Source organism: Netta rufina (assembly GCF_964035555.1).
Source record: "Netta rufina genome assembly, chromosome: 2".
NCBI lineage: Eukaryota > Metazoa > Chordata > Aves > Anseriformes > Anatidae > Netta > Netta rufina.
The window spans coordinates 39,366,966-39,394,744 of NC_140124.1; the positions used below are offsets into that span (position 1 = coordinate 39,366,966).

A 27,779-nucleotide genomic window follows, 5' to 3' on the forward strand; every position below is an offset into this window, starting at 1 on the left:
ACTGGGCACACTATAATCAACCGTCTCCTTTCCTTGTGTTTTTTTGTGACATCAGTATGATTTATGTTAATAGTCTAAATGAGATGTCAAAGTTTTCCAGAAAATGCATGTCATGCGCACACCTAAAAAGGCATAGTCTAGATTCGACTTTCTTCAAAGTCAGTCCTCAAGTCATCTTGGCAACAAAACTCAGGGAAAGCACTTCTTATTCCTGATATTGATGGCAAACAGGTATTTAACTCAAAAAATAAATCTGTTTAACTACCTATAGACCCATGTTTGAAATGCATAATGTACTAATGTAGGAATAATATGTTCTCAGTTCACAGGGAAGCACGTGTGTAGCATCATTCAAACTTACATTTACAGACTGAGAACAGGGAACAAGCACGTTTTGTTACAGTTATTTTAAAGCAGATAATTAATTTTGCTAAATTGTGTTGTGCCACTTTTTTGTTTATTTTGTTTTGTTTGTTTTGTATAGAAGTTTCTAATGTTGTGATCTGGGAGGGCTGGTACATCAGCTCTCCTACAAAGAGAGGCAAGAGTCTCTTCGTCTGTGGAGTGAGAGATGCCCATAACTTGCCAGAGGTTATCATGTGAAACAAATGATCAAGACTATTAAGTCTTTGAAGATTCTTATTCAGGGTGCATGCTCTTTGCAAAACTTCACAAATAGTTTATAAATCACGCTACTACAATATGATGAGTTTTATCACTTCTTTTACAGCTGGAAACTGTATGTCTGATATCCATAAGTATGTCTTATCTGGAAAACAGACAAGTTTTTGCAGCAATTAAAGGGGAAAAATAATAAAAGAACCTGCACACAACTGTACTGCTAATAAAATCGCATGCTTCTCAATCAGAACCATTCATTTCCTTAGCAACACAAAAGACAAACCTTGTATATGCTGCACTGATGCTTCCCTAGCTTGTAGCCAAGGTAGGTTAAAGAAACATTTGAAATAATAAATGTTATTTGAAAGTTCCTTTTGAAGAAAATACTATAAGTTGCCAAAGTACCGCTCTTTTACAAGAGGATGTTTGTTCACATATATGAAAGAATGATTTGGGGTACCAGTTTCATTATTCTGATATCAGTACCATTTAGTACCATGGAGATGCATCTTTCCACAACTACTCTGTACAACTTTCTACCAATTTCAGTTTCTGGAAGAATGGTCTTTTCGGTGATGATCACACCTGAAGTTACATTAAATGAAGAAATGTCTTAAACTGTCTGTGAAATAATCAAATATTTAAGTCTCCTAAGGCCTCTTTCTGGTCAATATATGAACAAGAACAACAACAAAAAACACCTTAAAATAAAATAAATAATAATGAATTCTTCAAACCAGGACTTGAAAAAATTAGTAGCATATTAGGTTAACTATTAATATCGAAAATAAATATGTTTTTACTCAGTTCACATAATCAGAGGTAAATTTAAAAATAAATAAGTAAATAGAAAACAAGATCAAAAGTACCACAGTCTCCTTTCCTTGATAAAATATCAGATCTTGTTTCTCAATTCAGAGACTGCCCAAATGTGTAGTAATAACCTTGAAAAAGATAAGTATATTCTTCAAACTGGTAGTAAAAGACTCAATAGGTAGGAGGGTGGGCTCAGTCACTGGAAAGCACTCCCTGTCAACCATAAACAAGCAGGCACACAATAGCTGTTGCTCAGAGAATGATGACACACTACCAAAAGAAGATAAATGTACTCCTGAATATTTAAGTCTGGAAATGTCAGCAGTATATCTCATGAGTTCCATAATGACAGCCATCTTGATTAGATAGTGTCCACGGTATCTGAGGAAGGCAAAACCAATAAGTTTAGAGTAGATCCACTAGAGTTCAGAAAAGAAACTGCTGTTTTCTAACTTCCTTTTAATATTTTTTCTTGCATAAACAGCAGCAGGTAACAAACTGAATAAAAATAATGGAGACAGAGTTGCAAGATAATACAAAATATAATGGCCTGTTCTGGATGAACCAGCACAGTATCCACAACACTTGGATATTTTTTTTCCTTTGTACCACTGTTTTTCCCCTCGGTATTCTCATTTCAAAGACTGACTCTGAAGTGTCCTGCAACATACTAGAAAGACTAAGGAAAGAATGAGACAGAGATTTCTAGTCACAGATGGTTCTTCTAGACTATTACTGATCAACCAATACATAACACAAAATATGTGTTCACAAAAACACTGTTAATTATGAAGTAGAAGTGGGTTAATTCAAAAATTTATTTATTTTATTCCTTTGTTTAATGCTAAGAATTGTTAAATGCTTAAAATGACAGTGGGAAGGTAGTGATGAAGCAGGGTTCACAGTTTTTCAAGGCAACCAGGGACCTTGATTTGGAGAAAAACTACTGGATAATTAATAGGCAGCCTAGTGACAATTCAGCATTTACGAACAGCTATCACAGTAGACAGCTTGAAGGATACTCTGACCTAGGAAAAATGGAACTATAGAGGAGAATCTCAAATATCTGTACAGTCAGAGCACATTTGAAACATCATCTACAACAGTAATAAAAGTGGAGTTTAAAGGTTAAAATTTGCAGTAGCAGGCTGGGTAATTTTCCTTTAAATTTATCCAAACACACTAGTTAAGTGCAATTTTGTACCAAGAATCACTTCTTGCCTTTCAAACAACTTTTTGAGCCTTAAATGTGTACCCTGACTTCAACTCAATGAAGCATTTGGATATCTCTCAAAATCATGAAAAGAAGATGCAGTCCCTGTTCAAGTGGTGGTTGGACCCCCAAATATGGCAAGGCCACTGGTTCAGGGTTTTTGTCAATATGAACTGTACAACTACTCCATTAGTTTCCGTGTTGGACTTCCACTCATAAGGGGTTTAATTCACTTTCTCCAATTGGTGGTGCAGTTGCCATGTTCGTTGTTGATATCTGGAGCAGGGGATCTGCAGAATCTATGACACAGTATATGCCTCAGGCTGGTAAACTACAGTGAGAAAACAGTAAGTGAAATGAAAGCCCTCTTAGTTCCCCCCTTCGTCTTGGTAATCAGTGCCTGACTATCCAGGTACTGTGCATGAATTTATCTAAATTTAAACAAACAAACAAAAAAACACACACCCCCAAAAAAACAAAACAAAAAAAAAAAAAAAAACAAAAAAAAACCTATCCTTTGTGCTTTCAGAGGAAAAAAAAATGGGAAATAAAGAAAAGAAAAAAAAAAATAGATGGATTAGCAATTGTGGATTTTCATTTTGGAGGTGTCATTCTTAAGTTTATTTTTGTCATTTTTAAGTTTATTGCCACAAAGGCAATTTTTATTGGGTTAAAAATTCCAAAATCTTATAAGCTTGAAGTATAAAAGCTGTTTCATGTCACTAGATACTGCCATTGACGCTACTGGTCTTCCCCAGGTAGCATGTTCCCAGCTGCTGTGAGCACTGTTACTCCTGTGCAAGAACTTGAGGTGTCCCCACTAGTCATAAATCAAATTACGCAGCTGAAGCTCACTTACATTACTCATATTCTACAGCAGAGACAATACACTAACCCCCCCTCTAGAGCATTCCCCTGCCCCGGTGACCTAACAAAAAACTAGGAATCACATGAAGGATAAATGTGACAAGATTTGCCATTTATTTCAAGCACCATCAATGGCTGCTGATATTTCCTTATAATTATAAACAGGAAAAAGTATTTCCATATTGGAAATATCCAATTATTAAGGACAACTACTGCTAGTGAAATCCATTGGATGGCTGAAGTAGGTAATATGTTGATACAACTTGCAGATGGATCTGCTAAGATGATGTTAGAAACTTGCAGCTATTAAACCAGCAGAGCAGAAAATGAACCAGAAACAGTAAAAAGTAAAATGTAGCAAAGGAAGGGATTAAAACAGCATAGCAGCTGTCTCAGGACTCCCATGATAAGGTGAATGAAATGAAAAGCTCATTTGAAGTCTCTAATGATAGAAAATGGCTATTTGCAAGGAGAAATAAAATAATTTGAAAAGTGTGACAAGTCTTTTTAAAACAAACAAACAAACAAACAAACAAACTTGAATTCTCTGTAATACAGAGAATACTAGAAATACAGGCTACTGGAATTTATATTAATGTCTACTTTTGGATAAGTGTAGATCTACTGAATTAAATTAGAAGATAGTTCTGAATCTCCTAAAATGCTTATTACATGACTTAAAGCTGACCATAGGTGGAAAAAGAAAAAGAAAACAGTCATAAATTCTGATTGAAAGAAGAAAGAATGCTTAAAAGAAAGCAATTTGGGAATTAAGACATGAATTTCAATTGCGTCATTTAATGTAAATTTTAATAATGACAGAAAAAGAAAATACTAAAGCAGGTGTAAGAATACAAAGAAATTAGTCTTCCAAAGAAATAAAATATCTTTACTTATCTGGAGAATGATATTTGTAAAATAATTCCAAAAGAGTTTAACTAGAATATGTCTACAAAAACTAGTGCCTTGTGATTGCAATGCAAGGTCTGTAATTAGAATCACACAGAATCACAGAACTGTAGGGGTTGGAAGGGACCTCGAAAGATCATCAGGTCCAACCCCCCTGCCAAAGCAGGTTCCTCAGAGCAGGCTGCCCAGGTAGGCGTCCAGACAGGCCTTGAATATCTCCAGAGAAGGAGACTCCACAACCTCCCTAGGCAGCCTGTTCCAATGCTCCATCACCCTCACCGTGAAGAAGTTCTTTCGCATGTCAGTGCGCAACTTCCTGTGCTCTAACTTGCAGCCATTGCCCCTTGTCCTATCCCCACAAACCACTTAGAAGAGGTTGGCTACATCCTTCTGTCCCCCACCCCTCAGATTTTTATATACATTGAGGAGATCCGCTCTCAGTCTTCTCCAGGCTGAACAGACCCAGGTCTCTCAGCCTGTCTTCATAGGGAAGATGCTCCAGGCCCCGTATCATCTTTGTGGCCCTCCGCTGGACTCTTTCCAGGAGATCCCTGTCTTTCTTGTACTGGGGAGCCCAGAACGGGACACAGTACTCCAGGTGAGGCCTGACCAGGGCAGAGTAGAGGGGGAGGATCACCTCCCTTGACCTGCTGGCCATGCTCCTTTTAACGCACACCAGGATCCCATTAGCCCTCTTGGCTACAAGGGCACAGTGCTGGATCATGGTCAACCTGTCGTCCACCAGGACCCCCAGGTCCTTCTCCTCAGAGCTCCTCTCCAGCAGGTTGTCCCCCGGCCTGTACTGATACTTCGGGTTGTTCCTTCCCAGGTGCAGGACTCTACACTTGCTCTTATTAAATCTCATTTGGTTTCTTCCTGCCCATCTCTCCAGCTGGTTCAGGTCTCGCTGAATGGCAGCACAGCCTTCTGGCATGTCAGCCACTCCTCCCAGCTTTGTGTCATCAGCGTACTTGCTGAGGGCAGACACTATTCCCTGATCAAGGTCGTCAATGAAGATGTTGAACAAGACCGGACCCAGCACCAACCTCTGGGGAACACCGCTAGTCACAGGCCTCCAGCCAGACTCTGCTCCTCCGATCACCACCCTCTGAGCTCGGCCAGTCAGCCAGTTCTCAACCCACCTTGCAGTCCACTCATCTATCCCACACTTTCTCAGCTTTGCTAGTAGGATGTCATGGGAGACAGTATCGAAAGCCTTGCTAAAGTCAAGATAGATTACATCCACTGTATCCATCCATCTACCCAGCTGGTGATGCCATCATAAAAGGAAACGAGGTCGGTCGAGCACAACTTTCCCTTGGTGAATCCATGCTGACTACTCCTCATAACCTTCTTCTCTTCCAATTGCTTGGAGATGGCATCCAGAACAAGCTGCTCCAATACCTTTCCAGGGACAGAGGTGAGACTGACTGTCCTGTAGTTTCCCAGATCCTCCTTCCTGCACTTCTTGAAGACTGGAGTGACATTGGCTTTTCTCCAGTCTTCAGGCACCTCACCTGTTCTCCAGGACCTTTCAAAGATGATAGAGAGCGGTTCAGCAATCACATCTGCCAGCTCCCTTAGCACACGCGGATGCATCCCATCGGGACCCATGTATCTGTGTGCGTTGAGCCCACTCAGACGCCCCCGAACCACTCTCACATCCACCAGGGGGGAGCCCTCCATTTCCCAGACACTTTGTCCTATTGCCAGGGGTGAGGAGTCCTGGGGGAGTGTCCTTGAAGCAAAGACTGAAGCAAAGAAAGCATTCAGTATCTCTGCCTTCTCAGCGTCTCCCATTCAGGACACGCATTCAGCAAGGGATCCACATTATCCCTAGTTTGCTAGGGATCTCTTGCTGTTTACATACTTGAAAAAAACCCTCTAATTATCCTTTATCTCTTTTGCAAGCCTCACCTCTAGGTGGGCTTTATCCTTCCTCGTCGCATCCCTGCAGGACCTGACAACACATCTATACTCCTCCCAAGAGGACAGGCCCTTTTTCCACATTTCATAGACCTTCCTCTTCCTTTCTATCTTATTGATGAGCTCCTTGCTCATCCACATGGATTTCTTGCCCCCTTTCCCCGATTTCCTATTCTTCGGGATGCACCAACCCTGAGCATGGAATAAGTGCTGCTTAAATGTAGCCCAGCTCTCATAAGCACCCTTGCCTTCTAGCAACCTATCCCATGAGATACCCCCAAGCAGGTCCCAGAAGAGGTCGAAGTCGGCTCTTCGAAAGTCCAGGGTAGCAATCCTGCTTTTAGCCTTACTTCCTTTGCCTAGTTCCATCTGGAACTCCACCATCTCGTGGTCGCTGCATCCCAAGCTGCCCCCAACCTTCGCATCCCTAACAAGGCCATCCCTGTTGGTAAGAACAAGGTCCAGGAGCACCCCCTGCCTCATCGGCTCCTCCACCACTTGCGTCAGAAAATTGTCCTCAACACATTGTAGGAACCTTTTGGACTGCTCATGCCTGGCAGAGTTGCTTACCCAGCAGATGTCTGCGTAATTGAAGTCCCCCATGAGGCCCAGCACTCATGATCGTGAGGCTACTAGCAGCTGCTCGTAGAAGGCCTCATCAACTTCCTCCTCCTGATCTGGAGACCTGTAGTAGAACCCCACCACCACATCTCCCATACCAGCCCACCCTTTAATTATTACCCACAAGCTCTCCACTTGTCCTTCACCCTCCCCCAGCTGGAGCTGGGTACACTTTAATTGCTCCCTCACACAAAGTGAAACCCCACCCCCTCACTTCCCCAGCCTGTCTTTCCTAAAAAGGACATAGCCCTCAATGACAGCATTCCAGTCATGCGAACTGTCCCACCATGTCTCAGTGATCGCAACGAGATCGTGGCCCTGTGACTGAACACAGCTCTCGAGCTCATCCTGTTTATTTCCCATGCTCCGTGCATTGGTGTATAGGCACTTTAGGGAAGCAGCAGGTGCAGTTACCCCTGGGGGGATGCAAGAAGGAGATACTGGATGGGGGATCGGGAACGCTACCTTCTCTGAGGAACCCTCAGACAATCCTATGGGAGAGCTCAGAAGTGTTTCCCTGTCTTCAACAGTGACAGTAGTGACGACTTCCCCCAGCCCTTCTCTTTCACCTTTAGCTCCCCTCCCTTCCCCCATCAAACCTAGTTTAAAGCCCTGGTAATCAGCCCAGAGAGCTTGCTCCCCAACACACTTGCGCCCCACTTGCTCAGTTGGTGGATTAGGCTTAAATCCACTTAATATGTTCGACATTCATGCTGCATCATTCCAGTATCTTAGATAACTTTTACCTTTGCATGTTCTAGAACACTGCAAACACAAAACATCAGCATGCTTAACAATTATCAATCAAATATGCAAACTCATGAAAACAATTTTTGGTAGGAAAGACTGATTTTCTATTAATTTCCATTCATTTCCATTAATTAATTGATCTCATTTACTTCACTACTCAATTTCCATCCCAAGACTGATGTCATGGTGATAGATTTATAATTACTTGAATCATTCTGTTTACCTTTTCTGAATACTGACACAGCATTTACTTTCTTCTACTCCTGGGTTTTCCAGTGTCTACAGTACACAGAAAACTGTAACAGTTTATGCAGACAGCTCTTTATCTGGTTCTCTTTAAACTTTCAGATATTACTTTTCCTGGTCTTTTGTCTAATTTAGTAATTGTGTTAATATACTTAATGTTGCCATTAGCATGGAAAACATTTAAACATCAAGATTATCATCAAATTGACATAAGTAAGCAAACTGTTTTTTTCTCTTCTCAAATCAAATGTATTAGTTCCCAGTTAGTTCCCAGTTCCCTGTTCCCTAGTTCTTGCAACTCTAAAGAGTGCTTTACCCCCAAGTCCCCACCCCCGAGCCTATGTTTATTTTTGCATATTTCCTATAATGATATTCTGTAATCCTTACTGTCTTACTTATATAATCTGTTTTAGTTCCTTTGATTAGTTACTTTGATATTCATTTGGCTGTTAATATGCCATAAAATAAGAGCTTTAATGCTGGCAGACTGCTATTTGATGTATCAGAGTACAGTATGTGCAAAGATGAAATGAGAAATACACAATCATTCTTCAAGATGTTTGAAACCCTATAAGAATTTTGAGAATAAGAGAATCTTAATATACCTATCCTGAAGTTATAGCTATGGTTTGCCTGACCTACGACGTACGAAGAACGGCTGAGGTCACTGGGCCTGTTCAGCCTGGAGAAGAGGAGGCTGAGGGGAGACCTCATCACAGTCTACAACTTCCTCGTAAGGGGGTGTCGAGAGGCAGGAGACCTTTTCTCCATTAACACCAGTGACAGGACCCGCGGGAACGGGGTTAAGTTGAGGCAGGGGAAATTTAGGCTTGACATCAGGAGGGGGTTCTTCACAGAGAGGATGGTTGCACACTGGAACAGGGTCCCCAGGGAAGTGGTCACTGCACCAAGCCTGTCTGAATTTAAGAAGAGATTGGACTGTGCACTTAGTCACATGGTCTGAACTTTTGGGTAGACCTGTGCGGTGTCAAGAGTTGGACTTGATGATCCTTAAGGGTCCCTTCCAACTCAGGATATTCTATGATTCTATGATTCTACCTATAAGCAAGCTATTTATTATATGGAAAACTACAGTAAGTCCAAGCATCTGGACTAAACGCAATGGCACTAAATATTTAGCACAGTACTCATGCTTTCAAACACACTCTTCTTTATTTGTTTTAGGCATGATAAGAATATGACAAGAACCAAAATAAAATAAAATAAATAAAATAAAATGGAAGAAAAGGGGAAAAAAAAAAGTGAAAAATTAAAGACCAGACAAACTCTTAAACTTCTTAGGACAAGAGACTGCCTTTGACTTAGAAATGTCAAATAAAAACAAACAAACAAACAAAAATATTCAAATAACAACCACTTTCTGTTTCTACTTTGTCCAGACATTATGATGTCAGCATGAAGAAAATGAATCAATTAAATGAAGACATATCTACTCTTCTGTTGCCCTCAAAGCAGAGGTCCCTTGAAAGAATTTCAGACTTGCAAAAACTTCTTGATTCAGGATCAGGAAGTTCAACTCCATTCAAAATCAATCCATAAGCTAACAAAATAAACAATTACATAATAGTAACAGGCTTCTGAATCCGAAGTTTTATAATAAAAACTTAAAAGAGGATCAATATCTGAAATACCATGACTTTTCTGAAATCCCAAAGACTAGAACTGTGGAGCCTTCAAACCTATCCTATTAGCTTGTGTCAATTCCACTCATAACAAAACAAAACACACCATGAAGACTGTGTCATTAAGCAGATGCATGTTACAGTACTTGATATAGTTTTTAGTGTAATGCTCATGAATATCTGATAAACAGAATCTAATAAACTGGAGATTACTCTCAAGATTTCTAGCAGTTGCAGCTATGGGCATGCAGCAAACAAGCTGACATTTCCTTGAGATACTGTGAAAGATCCTATTTAATATTTCAATGGAAAATGTTTTTCATACCTATGAATAACAGCATTGTTAGTACTGGACTTTCATACTGATACAGATGTTGTGACTGACAGTAGTTTCTATCTGCAGGATTATTCAAGCATAAAATTGTTGTCAAGGCAATCCCAATCAAAAGCAGCTGAGTCCACAGAAAACACATGGTGTTCATATGACAAAGCTCTCCGTGTACATAGATGGAAGCAAAGAAGGATTTTATTGTGCATTAATGATCAATTGAGGCGCACATAAATTACTGTAATTTTTATATCGCCAGTTAGCTACACTCAGAAAGAAAGAAAAAGCCCTAGTTCTACATAAAGATCAAAAAAGAGGCTATTGTCTTCCAAATTACCATTGAGCTCTAATGCAAAATTGGTACAACAGTCTGTGGACTGCTGATAACATTTTGTGCTGCAGTTAGCTACAGATTGTATGAAGTGTGGAAAAGTCAAAGCATAGGTGATTTAAAGTGAAAGACATTGTAACACAGTTAAATGTGACTGCTTCGGACTGAATTTTATGAGCATGTGATTAAGAGAATTGATGAGTATGAATCAGTAATCTCTTATTTCCAACCAAATGAGCAAAAAACAAGAGCATCAGGAAATAAGAACACTTTTTGCACACTAAAATTTTTCCTTAAGAGTTTTCATTCAAATAAAATTTGAAAAGGGTCAAATTTTGAATTGGGTGATTGGGAAGCAGGCAATGAAGCCCTCTAACTGGCTTTGGAATGCTTCTGTGTTGTGTTAAGCACCAAGCAATTACTCCTCATTTATTATTTCATGCTTGCAACTTTGGAATGCACCACCCGAAATATCTCAAGATATGAGATAGCATGAAGTAATAATCCTTACAAAGCTTCAAGGTCATTGCTATGTTTTGGCACACACTAAAACATTGACTTGTAAAGAAAATCAATTTAGATCTAGGATCTCATGATCCTAAACCCAGAATTAGGCTGCTATTTCTGCTGTGCCCTAAGCGATGCTGAAACGATCTGAAGAAATTACTTGTCCAAACAAGAGTATACTTTATAATATAATAAAGCATAAAGAAACAAAACAACAACTAAATTATACAAGCAGACTGCACTGAAGTGTCTTCTTAGATTAAATATCCTCAATGTAACAATTAAATTTAAAAGGGTATCCAAAGCCTAAGCTGTACTAGCAAATTGCACACTGGGATCGTACAGTAAATTGGTTCTGCATCCTCTAGCAGATTTTTATTAGTATTAACTACTATTCTGAATTTTAAATATAGCTGGCATTTAAGTCATTATTAGAATTAGAATTTCTTTCAGTTACAAAAGATTAACAAAAATCTTTTGTACCTAACAACAGCTATATATAAAAATGCTAATAGATAGGCAGTGACACTTTAATTAAATATATCTTAATGGCATACATATATATATGTAAACAGCATGATTTCATCATCTTTCCTTAAGAAAGAAAAAGTTAGTGCAGTTTGCCATTAAGAAGAAAGGATTAAACAAGTCACTCAAATGATAAGGTAGGGTGACTAAACCAAGCAACACTGGAAATAATCCAATAATTCTTAATATATGGAAGCCCTCATAAACCACAAAGCTTAAGTATTACTGAAACAGATGTTTATAATAATAATAATAATAATAAAAAAAGCTCAAAAGCTAAACGTAAGAGAGATAAAATGAAAGTGGAAACAAAATGAAAAGCAGAGATGAAAGGAAACTGATTTTCATTTTCAAATGGAAGCTCCTTTTCATTACAGTTTCTGGAGCAGGACCAGGAACTGCAAAAATATATCTATGTATAGAGCTAGTGTACACGTGGATTTGACTACATAAGCCATAAAAGAAAGAAAGAAAGGTGTGTTAATCCACTATATTTGAGGAAACAACAGTCAGTCATCTGCCTTGAACCTGAAAAGAAGGACTACTATTGCAAATATGCATGCATATAAACATTCAAGTAATCATATTCAAAAAAACATTTTTTCTTATTTTTAAATGAAACTGCTGCATTACTGGCCAATTATATGCTTTCATTCTATTTTCTATTCTATTCACACAACCAAGTTTCATTTGAACACTACTTTTGAAAACTTTTCCCTACAACTCAGAGCAAAAGTTTTGAATATTAAATAAAGCATCAGAAAAAAAAAAAAAAAAAAAAAAAAAAAAAAAAAGAATCCTTTCAGTCATTGCTAGAAACCTGAAAGAGACACAAACAGTGCTCTGCTAGGACACGTTGCCTAGGACACCACTGGCTGAATGTAATAACATAAAAATGAAGTTAGTAAACGTAGTAATAGTAAACAATACATACTCCAGCTGCCTACCTTTAACAGGCAATAGTTTTTCTCCAAAGCCTAAAAAATGAGATCAGAAAAAGATTCACGATTTAAAAAAAAATAAAATTCAATAAATTCTCTTTTCATCAGTCAGAAATCCAAAATCTATTCAGAAACTTATTAAAATTTTCACTTGACAAACAGTAATAATGTCACCTGATAAATAACCATTTAAAATTAACTGATACAACTCAGATTGTGAACATTAAGTACAAAATTCTTACAGATAAATTCACAATTCAGTTAAAAAGAAACAAAATTTGTGAGAAAAAAATTGGACATCTTGAAGGAATGGGCAATTTGCTCACTGAGGCTGGAATTTGTCTAAGCTAAGTTTAGCCTTTAACTTTTGACCTAGTCACTACAGTTTGTTTCTTTGTTTTTAATAAATACATGCACTCAAATGAAGATAATTACTCTTATGAATTCTTCATTCATCTGGTTTATTTTAGATATGTATTTTAGAATGAGATGAACCGTGCCCTAGACTCCATTGACAAGATTTCCTCTCACACTAAGGAGAATCCAGTGCAATTGTCAATATGTCATATGCAACTGTCGATGTATATATCTATAGATGGTCAAAGAAGTTCCACATAGGTTCTCAGTAAATATTGTGTTTAAAAAATCATTGTCTTTCTCTCCTTTATATTATCAATAAAACCAAAAGGACAGATATATAGTCTATGCAGTTCAGTGGTTATATTCCGTGAAAACGCTGCGTTTGAAGCTTGATTTCTCCATCTCAATATTGGATATACTGGATACTGTTCAATATTATGGCCACTACCTACATATCTACAGACCAATTTCATCTCTGGTGTAAGATGATATAAGGCAACAGGTCTGCTTTAGTTTTTACTCCCAATGTCTGTAGACCCCAGAATGTCTGTCATCCCCCAGAAGCATAGTTAAAGGTTGCAAACGGGTGATAAAACACACTATGGAATTATTAGAAAAGTCACAATACACAAAGACAATACAGTATATAACAGAGCACAAAGTAGATGTAAAAAGATGCATTCAACGAGGTCCCATCAATGATCTTTTATTTTAATTGCATGTAAAATACATTTTATAATAGTAATATATTTTACATAGAATCAATGTGATTTGCCTAATGGGAAACTAGTGCAAACCTATTAAAGCCATGCATTAGGAGAATTTAGAGATCTGCATAAATCTTATGCATTTCCATGTTAATCCTCTTATTCTGCTTGACGTTCTTTACGTTTTTTTTTTTTGTTGTTGTTGTTTGTTTGTTTGGTTTTTTTACAGTTTCTTAGTTTTCATTTTTACCAAAACACAAAACAACAATAACAAAACGACACACAAAAGATAATAGAAAAAATGTATGAGCTGGCAGCCCCAGTGGGTTGTGGTCAGCAGCACAAAGGCCAGCTGGAGGACAGTCACTAGTGGCTCCCAGGGATTATTAGTGCTAATACTGTCTTCATTAATGACCCAGACACTGAGATAGAGTGCATCCTCAGCAAGTTTGCAGACGATACAAAACTGGGATGAGTATCTGATACACCAGATGGGTGTGCTGCTATTTAGAGGGACCTGGACAGTCTGAAGAAATAGGATAACAAGAGTCTCTTGAAGCTCAACAAAGGACAATGCAGTCATGAAACTGAGCAGGAATAATGCCATGCACTAGCCTGGGTTGGGGGCTGACTTCCTGGAAAGCATCTTTGTGGAGAAGAACTCAGGGTCCTGGTGAACACCAGGCTAGACAAAATCCAGCAGCATGCCTTTGCCACAAAGAAAGTCAATGGCATCCTGAATTGCATTAGGAAGAATGTTGACAGTACATTGAGGAATGTGATCCTTTCCTTCTAGTCAGCCCTGGTGAGAAACACCTGCAGTGCTTGGCCCAGTTCTGGGATACTCCATACACAAAAGACATGAACACATTGGATCAAGTCCAACAAACAGCCGCAAAGTTGATTAAGGGCTTAGAGCATCTGTTGTATGAGGAGAAGATGAGATCTGGGACTGTTAAGCCTGGAGAAGAACAGCTAAGGGAACTGCTATCCATGTATATAAATACTTTATGAGGTCAGGGGTGGGGAGTAAAGAAGACGGAGCAAGAGACCCTTTTCAGTGGTGCCCAGTGACAGGGCAAGACACAATGGGCACAAAAAGAAATACAAGAGATTAGATTAAGTACCCCATAAAATCCTTTTTACTGTGTGGGTGGTCAAACACTAACAGGTTGCCCCGCAAGGCTGTGAAGATACCCAAAACCTGACTGAACAAGGTAATGATCAGCCTACTCTAGCTGACAGCTCCGAGCTGGAAGGTGAAATAGCTGACATCCAAATGTCCCTTTTAAGGTCTCTTCACTGCAGAGAATTAAAAAATTTTGTCATTCTGTGGGATTAGTACCTTCCAAACTCCAACATATCTTCTTTTTCATGACATCTTCCTTCCTTCCATCTTGACTTGCTACAACATTTCTGATTTCTTTCTCTTCCCTGTCTTCCTCTTTTTTTTTATCCAAGGCCTTGGCAAACGGGCTTCTCTATCAGTCACCAACCTACTCCACCTTTAACTATTTCAGAGTTAATCCAGCTGGACTGAAATGTTTTTTTCAAAGGTGAGTTGAATCTGCTGACCATCAATAACCTACCATTTCTTAGATAAAAGAAAAAAAACGTTTTGTGAAGGCATGGCTCACTTAAAATTTTCCCACAAAGAACAATTTTCAAATGGGTCAGTAAAAGAAAACTTTCTCCTATGTTATTACCACACTTATATTCAATATATGGATTAAAAAAAAAAAAAAGAAAAAAAAAAAAAAAAAGAGAGAGACATCAAAGACTGCTATAATGACAGCTTCCAATAATGTTTTTTTCCTTTTTGGAAAGTTCTACTTATCCTTCTCCATTGATAAGAAATTATGGCTGAATTCTCTGCTGAATTAAAAAAATAAAAATAAAGGCCCAAATCTTCAGAATTTAATCCATAATAATGTGAATAATGTGCTTACAGAGAGTCCTTCCTAACTTCAAATAGTTTCTGAAATGATCAATACTCAGACGTATACAATGATACAGAGATATTGTTTTACATGGATATAAACTTGAACACTCACTCTAGATCCAAAAAATCCATGTTCAGGAAAGTGACTTTACTGGACAGGACATATAATTATGATGACAGAATATATATAATTAATATATATATATAATTAATATAATATATATAATTAATAATGACAGAAAACAGTATAAATATATTCTGAATGGTTTTCCTAAAGTATCAATCCTTACAGCCAATGTGAAGGTGTGAAACATTTTATGAGGAAAACATATATTGACAGAAAACAGGAGGAAACAGGAGGAAATTTTAAAGCTATCACAGACCTTTAATGACTCTGTAGCAGGGAATATATATAAACGTATCATAATATATGCTGAAAATATTCATTTTTGTTATCACCCCTTGAATTGGCTTGTATATTATCACAAAGTGAGCTTGTCTTTGGAATGGTCATACTTTCAGTTTTTCTGTGCTAAGTAACTACAGGTATCACATATAAAATGATAAGTAGAGATGAAAGGAGGATATTAAATAATAGAATGGATAAAGTTCCCACATGCTTAGAATATCATCATCCATTGTGACTGGCAGTATAACTCTTCATGATATTTTATTCCCCCCAAATTCCTCAAGTTCTAGCCTTCTAAATAGTACTTAAAATAGTAAAAAACAAAAACAAAAACAAACAAATAAACAAAAAAAACTGACATTTACAGAATAAGCAAAATGATCCCATGTTTTTTCCTTAGTACTTATCTTTCACTATAAGGAAACATTTATGAAATTTATTAAGGAGTCTGCTTGGTGGATTGCACAGTCTCCATTATTTATTGCAATAACACATGTTGGCACCATGTCTAACGAAATACAAGTTTGTATACTGTGTAGTCTTTTTTCATAATCTTCAATGCATAGCACTGCCGATTTCCTGATGGTGTTTCATTGCTGGAGTTGCTAAGTGTGCAAAGAACCAGTGAACTGAAATCCTGACCAATGTGCTGTGACTGATGTGTAATTCACCGTTCAACCACTGCTGTGCATGATGGATTGGAGGTGATATGAACATGACCCTATCCTTAGTGTATTTAGGATCAAGTATTAATCTTCAGCACTGAGCATTTTATTTATTTATTTATTTTTTACTTAGGAAAAGTTTTGGTTACAAATGATCACAAGTACAGGTAACAGAACTTATTTCTAGTTATGAATTATGAATTCATAAAATATCTTCATTATTGTAACTATCATCTCAGAACTGCACATCAGAATATCAGAATATTTGACTTTTAGAGTGATCATTTATAAATAGCAAATGCAGTGCAGCATGTTCTGATGTTTTATTCTGGCTTTCAGAAAACATTTTGCTCTTGAAATTTCTATCAAGTAAATATAAAATTTATGAGCTTTTTTTTTTTTTTTTTTTAACTTACAAGGCAGACAATTTCATCCTTTTTATCTACTCAAAATGTTTTTGTTTTTGTTTTCTGATAGTGTGCTTACATACTTGATTCTACAAAGGATAACTTACACCAAGGATATGCCATTCTACTGCCAGTCATATCAATGCAGACCTGTAATAACCATATTTGCCTTTTGATAGAACATGCTGCCTTTCTTTGAATAACAGTAGTTGAATAGGGCTTTTGCCACAAGTTGAACAGTGCTCAGTGTTTTGTGAAACAGTCAGATTTTAGGCTGTTTGTCAACTAATATTAATTTTTTTCTTGTAGAACGCTATGGAGGTACTGACCTCCATTTCCAATGTAGGCTACACACGTACACACACATTTACAAAATTAATCTAGGAAGTCACAAGCTTTGTAAAGCTGAGAAAACTCCAGCACAGACCATTGCTCTTGTGGTTAACTAGTTTTGTGATGTTATTTATGCTGATATTAATATTGATTTGTACTACTGACCTTGAATACAAGACAGTTCATATGTCTTGTCAAGGGTCTAATTCAAAGCCTGATGGAGTCAGACTTGTTTTAAGGCACTTTGGATAATCCTCCAAATTTACACTGAATAAGAAAGAAAGTAACTAAAAACAAAAACAACAATAAAAACAGATTTGAGTCATAAAAAAAAAAAGCTTCGAATTCTCTCACTTTTTTCTTCTTTTCCTCTAAACACTAGATCATATTTTGTAAACAATAATTCACTCTTTCCCTCTTACTTTTCTGACTATGGTAACAGATAGCGGCAGAAGAAACTTGTAAAGATATTTGTATGCTTAGAAATATATATTAAAAAAAACTAATAATAACTTTTGACATTTCCCGTCTTTGTTCCATTCTCCCATACTTCATTTCTTTCCTAATAGAAACATCATCTCTCTTACTGTTCTGGTCACAGTAAAGAGGATGAACTTTTACAGGTATTTGTATGTTTAGAAACACATATATTTAAATAACTTTTACATTCCCCCCTTTGTCCCTATGCTTCATATCTTTCATCGTAGAAACAAAAATACTTGGAATATTTTCCATATTTATTTATTTATTTGAAACAAACACAACAATATTGCAATAACATTTTTTTTAAGCAATGCTATTATTGTTAGGATATAAATCCCCATTAAAATATATGCTGTGTATAACAAAGGTCTATACCAAATAAAGAGAGACAGATACTTGGGAAGGTATCTGCCTATAACAAATACAGCAAAAATGTAATCTAAAGAAAATATTGCACATCTGTAAGGTACTTTTTTTTTTGTTTGTTTTTACTATAGTTGGCTAGTACACACCTATTTACAGTGCTAAACTTACTGAATCAGGAGAAGTGGTTCCAAGTGAACAGCTTTCAGCATCAGTAGTCTCTGCTTTTTCACAGCTTTGGCTTTTTTGCTGTTGCAGTGTTTGACTTGTTTGGTAAAGGGGGGGGGGGGGGGGGCTGGTTATGAGTAAATATGCAAACTGTAAACCTTCATACAGAGAAAAACAAAAGCAGTCATACCTTGTGTGATACTAGACTGCATTTCAATGAATTTACAACTTTCCTTTGAAATTTCCAGTAGAGTAACAAAATATTTAAAATGTGAGCTTAATCAAATCCTGTTGACTTCACCAAATACTTTCAAATACTTTTCAAAGGAACTTTATTTATTTATTTATTTATTTTGCAAAGGAATACCCATCCAATAATTTAAGGGATATGATTTCAGCCTGAAGACTCATTTAAACAAAATAATTATCATCAACATCACTTACCTGATCATGTGGCATAAAGATTATACAGCTAGTTTCCAGCTCAAAACCATGCAATAGCCATTAAAAAAAAAAAAAATGCAATGTTTGAAATTTATGGAAACTAGGTTTATACTAACTACTTTTCAAGAGGCTTCTGAACACAGTGTAATTTGCTGCATTATTTGTGGTTAGAATAAACCATCCATAAGCAATAATACATAGAGTGGTGCTGTGCATAGACTATGAGGTTTAGACCAGTTGATATGTAATAGTTCAGTTGCTATAAAAATTAATCAAATCATAAGTATTGCATTCTATCCTAAAGAATAACAAGCCTCTTTTCACAGAGAGAAATTGGACTGTCATACTCTCACCAGCAGACTGAAAGGACTAAAAGAAATCAGTATCACACAGAAAGATGGATCAAGCATGAATCAATGTAGCAAGCACATAACCAAACAGACATGGAATTAAACAACGAAAAAACAACAACAACAAAAAAAGACCAACAAAGATTGTCGCTTAACCTGTTTTGTCAGAGCTGGTATTGATGGTATTGGTAGTGATGGAAGTGAAGGTAGTCTTTGCGCTGTCCTTGGTAGTAACAGATTTCTGCTTATTTTTCATGGCTTCCAGTGCTTTGAGCTTCTTGGCATGTTTAGTGCCTTTGTAGTGGGCCGCAGCCTGGCTCTACAAAGGAGAACAAAATGAACCATGCAATCAGGCTCATTTCTAAACTGGTATTCTCTGTATTAGTACAAATACAGACTACCTTTCAATAATGGGTACCACTAACATTATCCAAGTACTGACCAAACAGAAAACTATATTTAGAATGATGCTTGGAAAACAATGGAAAAAAATACTAAAACATCTGCAATCCAATGAATACAGTATATTACTGTATAACAATTTTACTTACAGACCAAAATAAGCTTGTTTTAGTATACTATGCTTAAAACATGTATCTTTATCAGCTTTTCTATCAAGATTTTTTTTTTTTTTTCATTAAAAAATTAATAATTCTCAGGCAATGGGGAAGAAAACACTATCCTCCCAGTAGCTTTTGACTTTTCCAATTCCTCTTAGAATCTAGAGATTTTGCTAAAGGCTCCTTCAAAGAACAGTTTCCATTTAACAGTGGTATCAGGAACTTCTCTAATGAAAAGCGAAGACCAAACTACCCAAAGCCAAACAAACAAACAAAAAAACACAACGAAATATAAACCACACTCTTCAAAGTCCATCACCAAAGATTTAACTGCAATTATCTGGCTTTCTTAATAAATAAATACATATGTTCCAGTGTTTGAAATTCAAAGCCAGGAACATCCTTTTTAAGCAGAAACCTCACAAATATGTCTTGGCTACATGATATTAAGCTAAAATAGATTTGTACATGCATTGCTATTGAGATTTATGTATTACACTGAAAAGGATTATGCTGAAAGAACTCTTATTGTAAGAGTTAATAGCAACATTTCTTCATTTAATTTATGTTGTATGTATATTTTAAGAATAGTATTTAAGTATAGGATTAAACCTTACTAAAAAAGACATTGGAATTAATATGAATAATCAGAGGTTGTTTTTTTTTTTTTACCTCTAATATTTAAATTCTTAGAAAAATACTCCTCCAATTAATAAAATAATAATTTGATAAAATCTGTATATTTTTTATTGCTGAAATTCAAACTTAATTGAAAAGAATTCCTTTCCTAGTTGAAGGACATTATTGAGACCCTAGGAAAATAATCAAAATTTAACTACCACAGAAATTAATAAAATAAAAGCAACTATGCTGGGTCAGCCCAAGGATACATTAAAGTCAGTATTTTATTTCTGACATGAAACAACTGCAGATGCTTAGAGAGAACATATAAGGTAAACACTTTGTATTGTGGAATCACAAGAAGAAATAAACATGTATGTCAATTAGGAGATACAAACTCAAAGAGTCAGAGGAATAAAATGACACAGTCATCAATTCACTAAGCCATTTGTACAGGTGCAAGATGCCTGAATTATCTGGTACCTGTTAGTCATTATACCTTTACTTAATGCTGCCCTGTGCTGAATTCTAGGATGTGAGGAAGTTCTAGTGAATATCACAATAAGAGTTTTAATTAATTAATCTCGAGATTTATGGTTTTCAGTATTCATGAAAAGTCATGTTTCCTTCCAGATGCCTGAGATTTGAGAAGCTCAAGGTGAGAAGAAGTGAGAGACCTTATCTAAACTAATAAACACACATAAATGTATGTGTATGTACACATAGAAATACATACACACACATGCTCTTGTATATCGAGATGCATCATTCAGTTTGGTTGAAAAGCCAGTTTCTTTGTATCTAAAATAATGTAAACATTATAGTAGGTACCCTTATTGAAAGAACACTGGACAGTGAAGTTATTAATTAGAAACAACTTGGACAGAAACAGCACAATCATGCACCTTTTACAATTCCCAACACGTAACATCAAGACATACTGTAAGCCAGATACAAACAATCAAGAGATGTTAATTACTGTAAAACTGAAAGACCAGTGTCAGGTTATGACGATGCATTAAAAATGACATTATAAAGTACATCTTTATGATACTATCCTGTCAACTGTTTTTACAGTTTCTAGTCAAAATGAATTACCAGTCGGCTTCAGTTTCTGAGTGCACTTGTTTTCCCTACTAATAGTGTCATTCTTCAAATATCAGAAAAGTAGTCAGAACATGATCCTTAATACTAGATGATGAATACCAATTTTAGTTTGATATGCAGCTCAAGTTTCTTCACAGACTTACTGGTAGAACACAACCAGGTTTATGCCTCCTGCATCCACTCTTCGCTCCAAATTCTCACAGCTACAGCTCCACAAAACTCAACCTAAGCAGAGTGTTGGATGCACAAGGAATATAAAATAAGGCCCTATGTAGAAAGTGGTGACCTTTTCAGTATTCTGAAATACATTAATGAAAACATTCCAAAGTAGAAAAATGTTGCTTAAACTTACAGGTACAGTGGCTGTTACGAAAAGTTCTCCATTGCTCACTTCCCACTGATCACTGACAGTTTACCTAACCTCTAGAGATTTTTACTTGCAAGAGTGGGGTGGGAGAAATGGAAAAATATCCATAAATATCTTTTCAACATGGCAACATAAAATATGGTACTATCATTCCTTGCAGCCATAAGAGAACTAAAATAATCCTCACTACTTAAATGACATTTACTTGTAGCTTATAAAATTCATTACTTAAAATAGTATTTGCTGTCAGCCTAAATAATAATAAATAAAAAATGATCATAAATTACAATTTTCCCTATTTTATCTTAATATTTTAATATTTTATCTTAATATTATCTTATGTGTATATATGTCTTAACAACTTGTGCAACAAGTTGTGCTCAGACAAGTTATAAGCAGAGGATACATAAAACCAAGAATCTACTGAATTTAGTGGGAATCAAGGGAAGATTTCCCTTTACGTTTCTTATAAAGGAGTAGTGAATTTTATAATTGTTCATCTTGGTGAAAGCCAACCTCCTTTGAGAAACAGCTGTTTAGTCTAAAAAAACAGATGTTCTCTCAAGCAACAGAGATTCAGGACAATCCTAAAATGAAAACTCTCATATTATTAGAGAACACTTGGTAATCACAAACATCTCTCCTAAAAGTCATCTAATATTATTTTCTTTTTCTTTTTATGATTAAAACATCATCAGAATAATACCTTAAGACAGACCTTACTTTCTTCTTTCATCACAGTTTCCAACACAGTGTTTTTTTTTCTCACATCACCTTCAGCAAGTTTGTAGATGACACCAAGCTGGGTGGTGCAGTTGATACCAAAGGAAGAGATACCATTCAAAAGGACCTGGACAGGCTGGAGAAGTGGGCCCACGTAAACCGAATAAGGCTCAACAAGTCCAAGTAGAAGGTGCTGTACCAGGGTCAGGGCAATCCCAGATAGGAGTACAGAATGGGAGAACTCATTGAGAGCAGCCATGTGGAGAGAGACTTGGGGGTTATGGTGGAAGAAAGTCTTGACATAAGCCAGCAGCATGCAGTTGCAGCCCAGAAGGCAAACTGTTTCCTGGGCTGCATTAAAAGAGGCGTGATCAGCAGAGCAGGGGAGGTGATTGTGACCCTCTACTTTGCCCTCATGAGACCCCACCTGCAGTACTGCATTCAGGTTTGGGGCCCCAAGCACAAGGAAGGTTAGAGCAAGCTCAGAGGAGGACCACAAAGATGATCCAAGGGCTGGAGCACCTCTCCTATGAAGAAAGGCTGAGAGAGCCAGGTATGTTCAGCCTGGATAAGAGAAGGCTCCGGGGAGACCTCATTGTGGCTTCTCAGTGCTTAAAGGGGTTTTATAAAAAGGATTGAGAGGGACTCTTTATTTGGGTGAATAATGATAGGACAAGGGGGAATAGTCTAAAATTAAAAGTGAATATAGTTAGATTAGACATTAGGAAGAAATTCTTCACTGTAAAGTTAGTGAGGCACTGGAACAGCTTGCCCAGAGAAGCTGTGGATGCCCTACCCCTGGAGGTGTTCAAGGCCAGGCTGGATGGGGCCTTGGCCATCTGGATCTAGTGGGTGGCATCCCTGCCTATGGCAGGGGTGTCAAAACTATATGACCTTTGAGGTCTCTTCTAACCCAATCCATTCTATAATTCTGTGATCCTCTGATTCCATGTTTGATACACAGAATTATCCCTAGCACTGTGAATACAAGTGTCAGTTGACATGTTACCCAGTCTTAGTCTCATGATGGAACATGAAAAATATGCCAAATATTGCTGCTTTAACATTACAGTGCACTTTAAGGAACTATATCCATTCTTCAAAGAGATGTCAAACAAGAAAGTAAAAGGTATATTATATTACTTTGTATCTGAATTTGAAAACCCATGGATCCTTAACTAAATTTTGAGAGCTCTGATCCTGAAAATTACATGTGGATAAAATTTATTCTATATGAGTTACATAAAAACCAAAGAAATGGCAAGATGTCTAAATGGCAATTCACTTTTCAAGGTTATTTTTAAAGTCCTGCCTGTTTCAGCAATACATATCAGTTCAAGAATCTCTTTTGCAAAACAAATAATTTCCTCTGGTTCTGCATATCTATGATGAATAATTATTGACCTTTCTAATTCACAGATTTTCTAAACTTGCCAAATTGTTAGAATATAAAAACATATTTGTCTGTGTAAAAAATAAAGTATATATACATATATATATTTATTATAAATACACATGTACATACCATAAAATAATAACAATTCTATATGCAGTTTGTATAGTTACACCTGAGAGCAGTTAGAAATAACAGCCATAGTGTCAAAACTCAGCTGTATTTTCTTTGCTTAAGTGCAATATTGTACCACAATTACCATAAGGACATCACATTACCAAGAAAATTGCAATGTGTAAAATATGATGAGAAAGATATGGAATATTTCAAACAATCCAGACAGTATTCTTGTACAATTACAGTCATCATATCTATACAGCAGTCTTCAAAATACATTTGTCAGTCTAATATACTCCAGTGAATCATGTCTTCTCACTTATGTTCTTTAGGCATTGGTTCAACAAAAACATTGTGCTTAATTTTGTGCACTGAAACACAAAAAGGTCTCCTATTCTCAGAGAATTTTCAGCTTAGCAGCACCACATCTTCTATCCTTTCTATATCCTTCCTGGTTCATCTCATATTACCAGTCTACTTACAGATTGATTTCCTGCCTCTTTCATTCCTTCTAGGCAATACCTTCCTAATAAAAGCCAACTCAAAGAAAAGAAATTTTTAAAAAGTATAGTCAGTACATTCCAGTGATTCTTCCTCACAAAAATTCAATCAAATTATCATGCATTATATCTTTCTCATTTCACAATATATTTTGAAAGCTGTCCAATGGGAAGAGTGCTGTGCTCCATTTTGTCATCCAACCAATGATGCAGTCTGCCTGTACCCTCAGAAAGTCCCAAACAAGGGTTGAGAGAGATGAAAACCCCTTTTTGTCTGTCTGAGATTTCAGTAGCTCACATCATGTCTTTGTTTTTACCAGTTGCTGGATGCTATTATCACTTCTGTTGTCACTCCTGGTAAAATAGTAACAACTTTGGCTAATATATCAGTAATTGACATGAGGATCTCCCAGAGTAAAAAGTATATAAAATAGCTTTACAAACAAAAAATGAGTTTTCTGGTTCAAGCTAATATTGTCACTAAGCTGGCCACTCTAGGTTAGGCAGTAACACAGAGCTGCATAAGGCAAAAGGGCTTCTGTTCTTTGATGTAATGAGAAATTGTTTATGAGATGCCTGTGCCACATGTTATCTTAATCACTGAGTACAGATTATCTTCCTGAAGTTGGGCTGTCAACAAGTACTTCAAACGTAATTTTACAGGTGCTCTAAGAACACAAGAAATTGATCAAAAACAAATTATTATTATTATTATTAATTTTTTTTTTGAAAAGGCATCATACTGACAAAGTTTTTTTCTAGTGACTCCAAAATTGCCAGGTTGACTGCCAGTCTTGCCAGTCAGTGATGACATCATTGAGCTCAGAGAAAACTGCAGTAAGCAGCTGAGACATTTGTATACTACCAAGTATGTGCTACATTCATAACCAGAGCTGATCTCTATGGAAGAATAAGTTAACTGTAGAAGTTTACAGGAAGTCTAGCAGCCTTGAGGCTCCCAACAGTTGGTACTGCCTATGACAGGGCTTTTACTGTGAGTCATACCTGATAAAATAAGAAGAGTGTTGTACAGTCTTTTGCACTGAGATTTATTTGCTCTAGTACATAAGTCTTTATTTGAGGGTATTTTAAAATTTGCAAAATAATATGTCTTGCAACACATACTATTTTGTTTGCCCAGTGAGTACAGGCAGGAAACTCAGGATTACTTTAACAGCCTATATTCACTTTCTAAAACATGGAGGAACTCCATGGACTTCAGAGCTTAACAAAGTCACAGTACAAGAAACAAACGAACTAAGACCCTGTGCAAGCCTTTGAAGAATAAGAGATTAAGTGAAGACGTAAATGTAATTTTTAAAGGTGATGTCAACACAATGACAAGTTTTATATTGAACAAGAAGAGCACCCTGATTTCTGCCTGATACATACAAACTCAATCTGCAGTCAATTATATTGTAGATAAATGTTGCCTGTCGTCATTTCTTCCTTCTGCTAGGCTTACCTTTATCTTCTGAATTGTGTCATTTCAATTTTTTTTGCACTCTATCATAAACATCAGTCTGTAATACAGAGCCAGAAAGCTAATTATGTTACAGGCTCAAATGTAACCATGGTATGAAACGCCAAGGATGTGTGTGTAATGTGACATCTTTCAGATATTTTCTGAGATAAGGCCTTTACCCCATCAAAAGTGATAGTTTTATTACTGATCAGTTTCCCCCCCTTCCCTAGAGCTTAGCATACAAAAACAGAGCAAGCACCAAAAAGGACATTTATGTAGAAAATAAAACAATTCTCCATTACCATGGCAGAATAACATAACTGCTAATTCCCAGACATTTAATTTTCTCTTTCAATGGAAAGAAATCATTTCTGTTCCCTTTTCTCCTTCTTAGAACATTAATTCAACACACTCCTGAGGGTACTTTGAGACTCGAGGATGACAGAAAGGATGGGAGATTTCTGAGCTCACTATTTCCTTCATATTAACAAAGCTGCTTCATCCCATCCCCTGTGCTTGGGCTCCTTCCAGATCCATTTATATAATGGTGAGAGACTGCTCCTGGCAAGAGTCTGCATCACATTGTGAGAGACTGGCATTGACCCCATTCTTATGGAAAAATCATCCATTCTATAGTAAAATCAGAAATTGTCATTCTGGAGAGGAAAATCTATTTTATCTTGGTCAGATAAAGAAGGTAAAAATCCCCTGTGTAATATCTGTTGTCCTGTAGCACTCTAGTAGACCATGCACCTACTTTTACTGTAGGCTGCTACTGAGTGTGACATTACCTTAAACTATCTAGGCAAGGTACAAAAATCTGCCTAGGTATAGAACACTTCACACTTCATTCCCAGCAGACACAGAAGACATCATAATATATATGCTGAAGGGAATACAGCTCAAGTAATAAATCTCTTCCCACATGTGGCATTTTCTTTTAAGGAAACTGGTACTTATTCATGCAGCACAACAAAAGTTCACTGCATGCCAAAGTTTAATAAACTGATTGCTTATTTTATTATCTATTTTAACCTTGTTATTGCTAAGGAAGATGAAGTTTAAACTCAGTAACAGAGTTTTCGAGTTCTGTTCTATGGAAGATTTTACATAATGACTTTCATAATAGTTTCTTTTGGGGGAACAATTTTGATGGAGAGATGAAACATTCTTTAGAAAACAGGTGTTAGTGAAACATTAATCAATGAAATTAACCTTAACATTTAATCTGATCTTTGTTGTATTAATTGGCAGACTTTCAAGCACCATTTACTTTCCACATGAAAAATCTTGTTGTAGTTAGAATTTCAAGAGAATATTGAGCTTGTTTGATCTTTTGTTCAGATTAACCAGGTGGTTAATCACAGATTAATTTTAGAATAAAATAGAGGAAGGTTAATCTATATCTATGTATACACCACTTTGTGTGGCTCATGATAAATGATGTATTTATTCAGCTTAGTAAATATAATATGTATGTTTCTAGATTTGAATCTGGAACTGAAATAGATCTTGAAAATAGATCTGGAACTGAAAAGATCTTGAGCAAATGTTTTGTTGTTGCTGTTTTTTACAAATGTACCCCAGCTTCTCTTCTGTATCAGTAGACACCCGTCCATATTTTACTCACTGTGTTAATTAATACTTTTTGAATGATATGTCAATAATGGAAATCCTAAAAGTGGAAGCTGATGTAGAATTTATCTAGCAACAAAGAAACAACAACAAAAAAATAAGCTCACCATTATACTATATTCCTGTGATTTACTCAATAATGAGTTAAGTAATGTAAATGTAATTCAGTATTCAGTTTATACACAGTTTGCCTAAAAACAAAAGATGTTGAATTTAAAATAACTGCTTTACAGTAATTTTCTGAATAGTATTGAAAAGTTCAGACTTTTCTGGTGTTGTCTGAAAAGGAATAACAATGGGGGGTATGTAGCCAACAGCCTTCTGAGTTTCAGTTTGTTACAGTTGACAACAAATAAAGCGATTCAAGGATATACAGATACACTTACCTTCCCAGAGCCTCAGTTTATTTAAGA

At 36.5% G+C, this 27,779-nt stretch overlaps 1 protein-coding gene across 1 annotated transcript in view; it reads right to left on the reverse strand.

Moving 5' to 3' along the window:
* The window catches only part of ZNF385D (zinc finger protein 385D), a gene marked incomplete at its 5' end in the record, with an annotated part of 425,027 nt that overhangs the window by 45,247 nt on the left and 352,001 nt on the right, over positions 1 to 27,779 (reverse strand). The window contains one exon of the mRNA XM_084282803.1: positions 19,035 to 19,197. Within this exon, the coding sequence (XP_084138929.1) occupies positions 19,035 to 19,197 (163 nt within the window). The remainder of the gene's footprint in view (positions 1 to 19,034; positions 19,198 to 27,779) is intronic.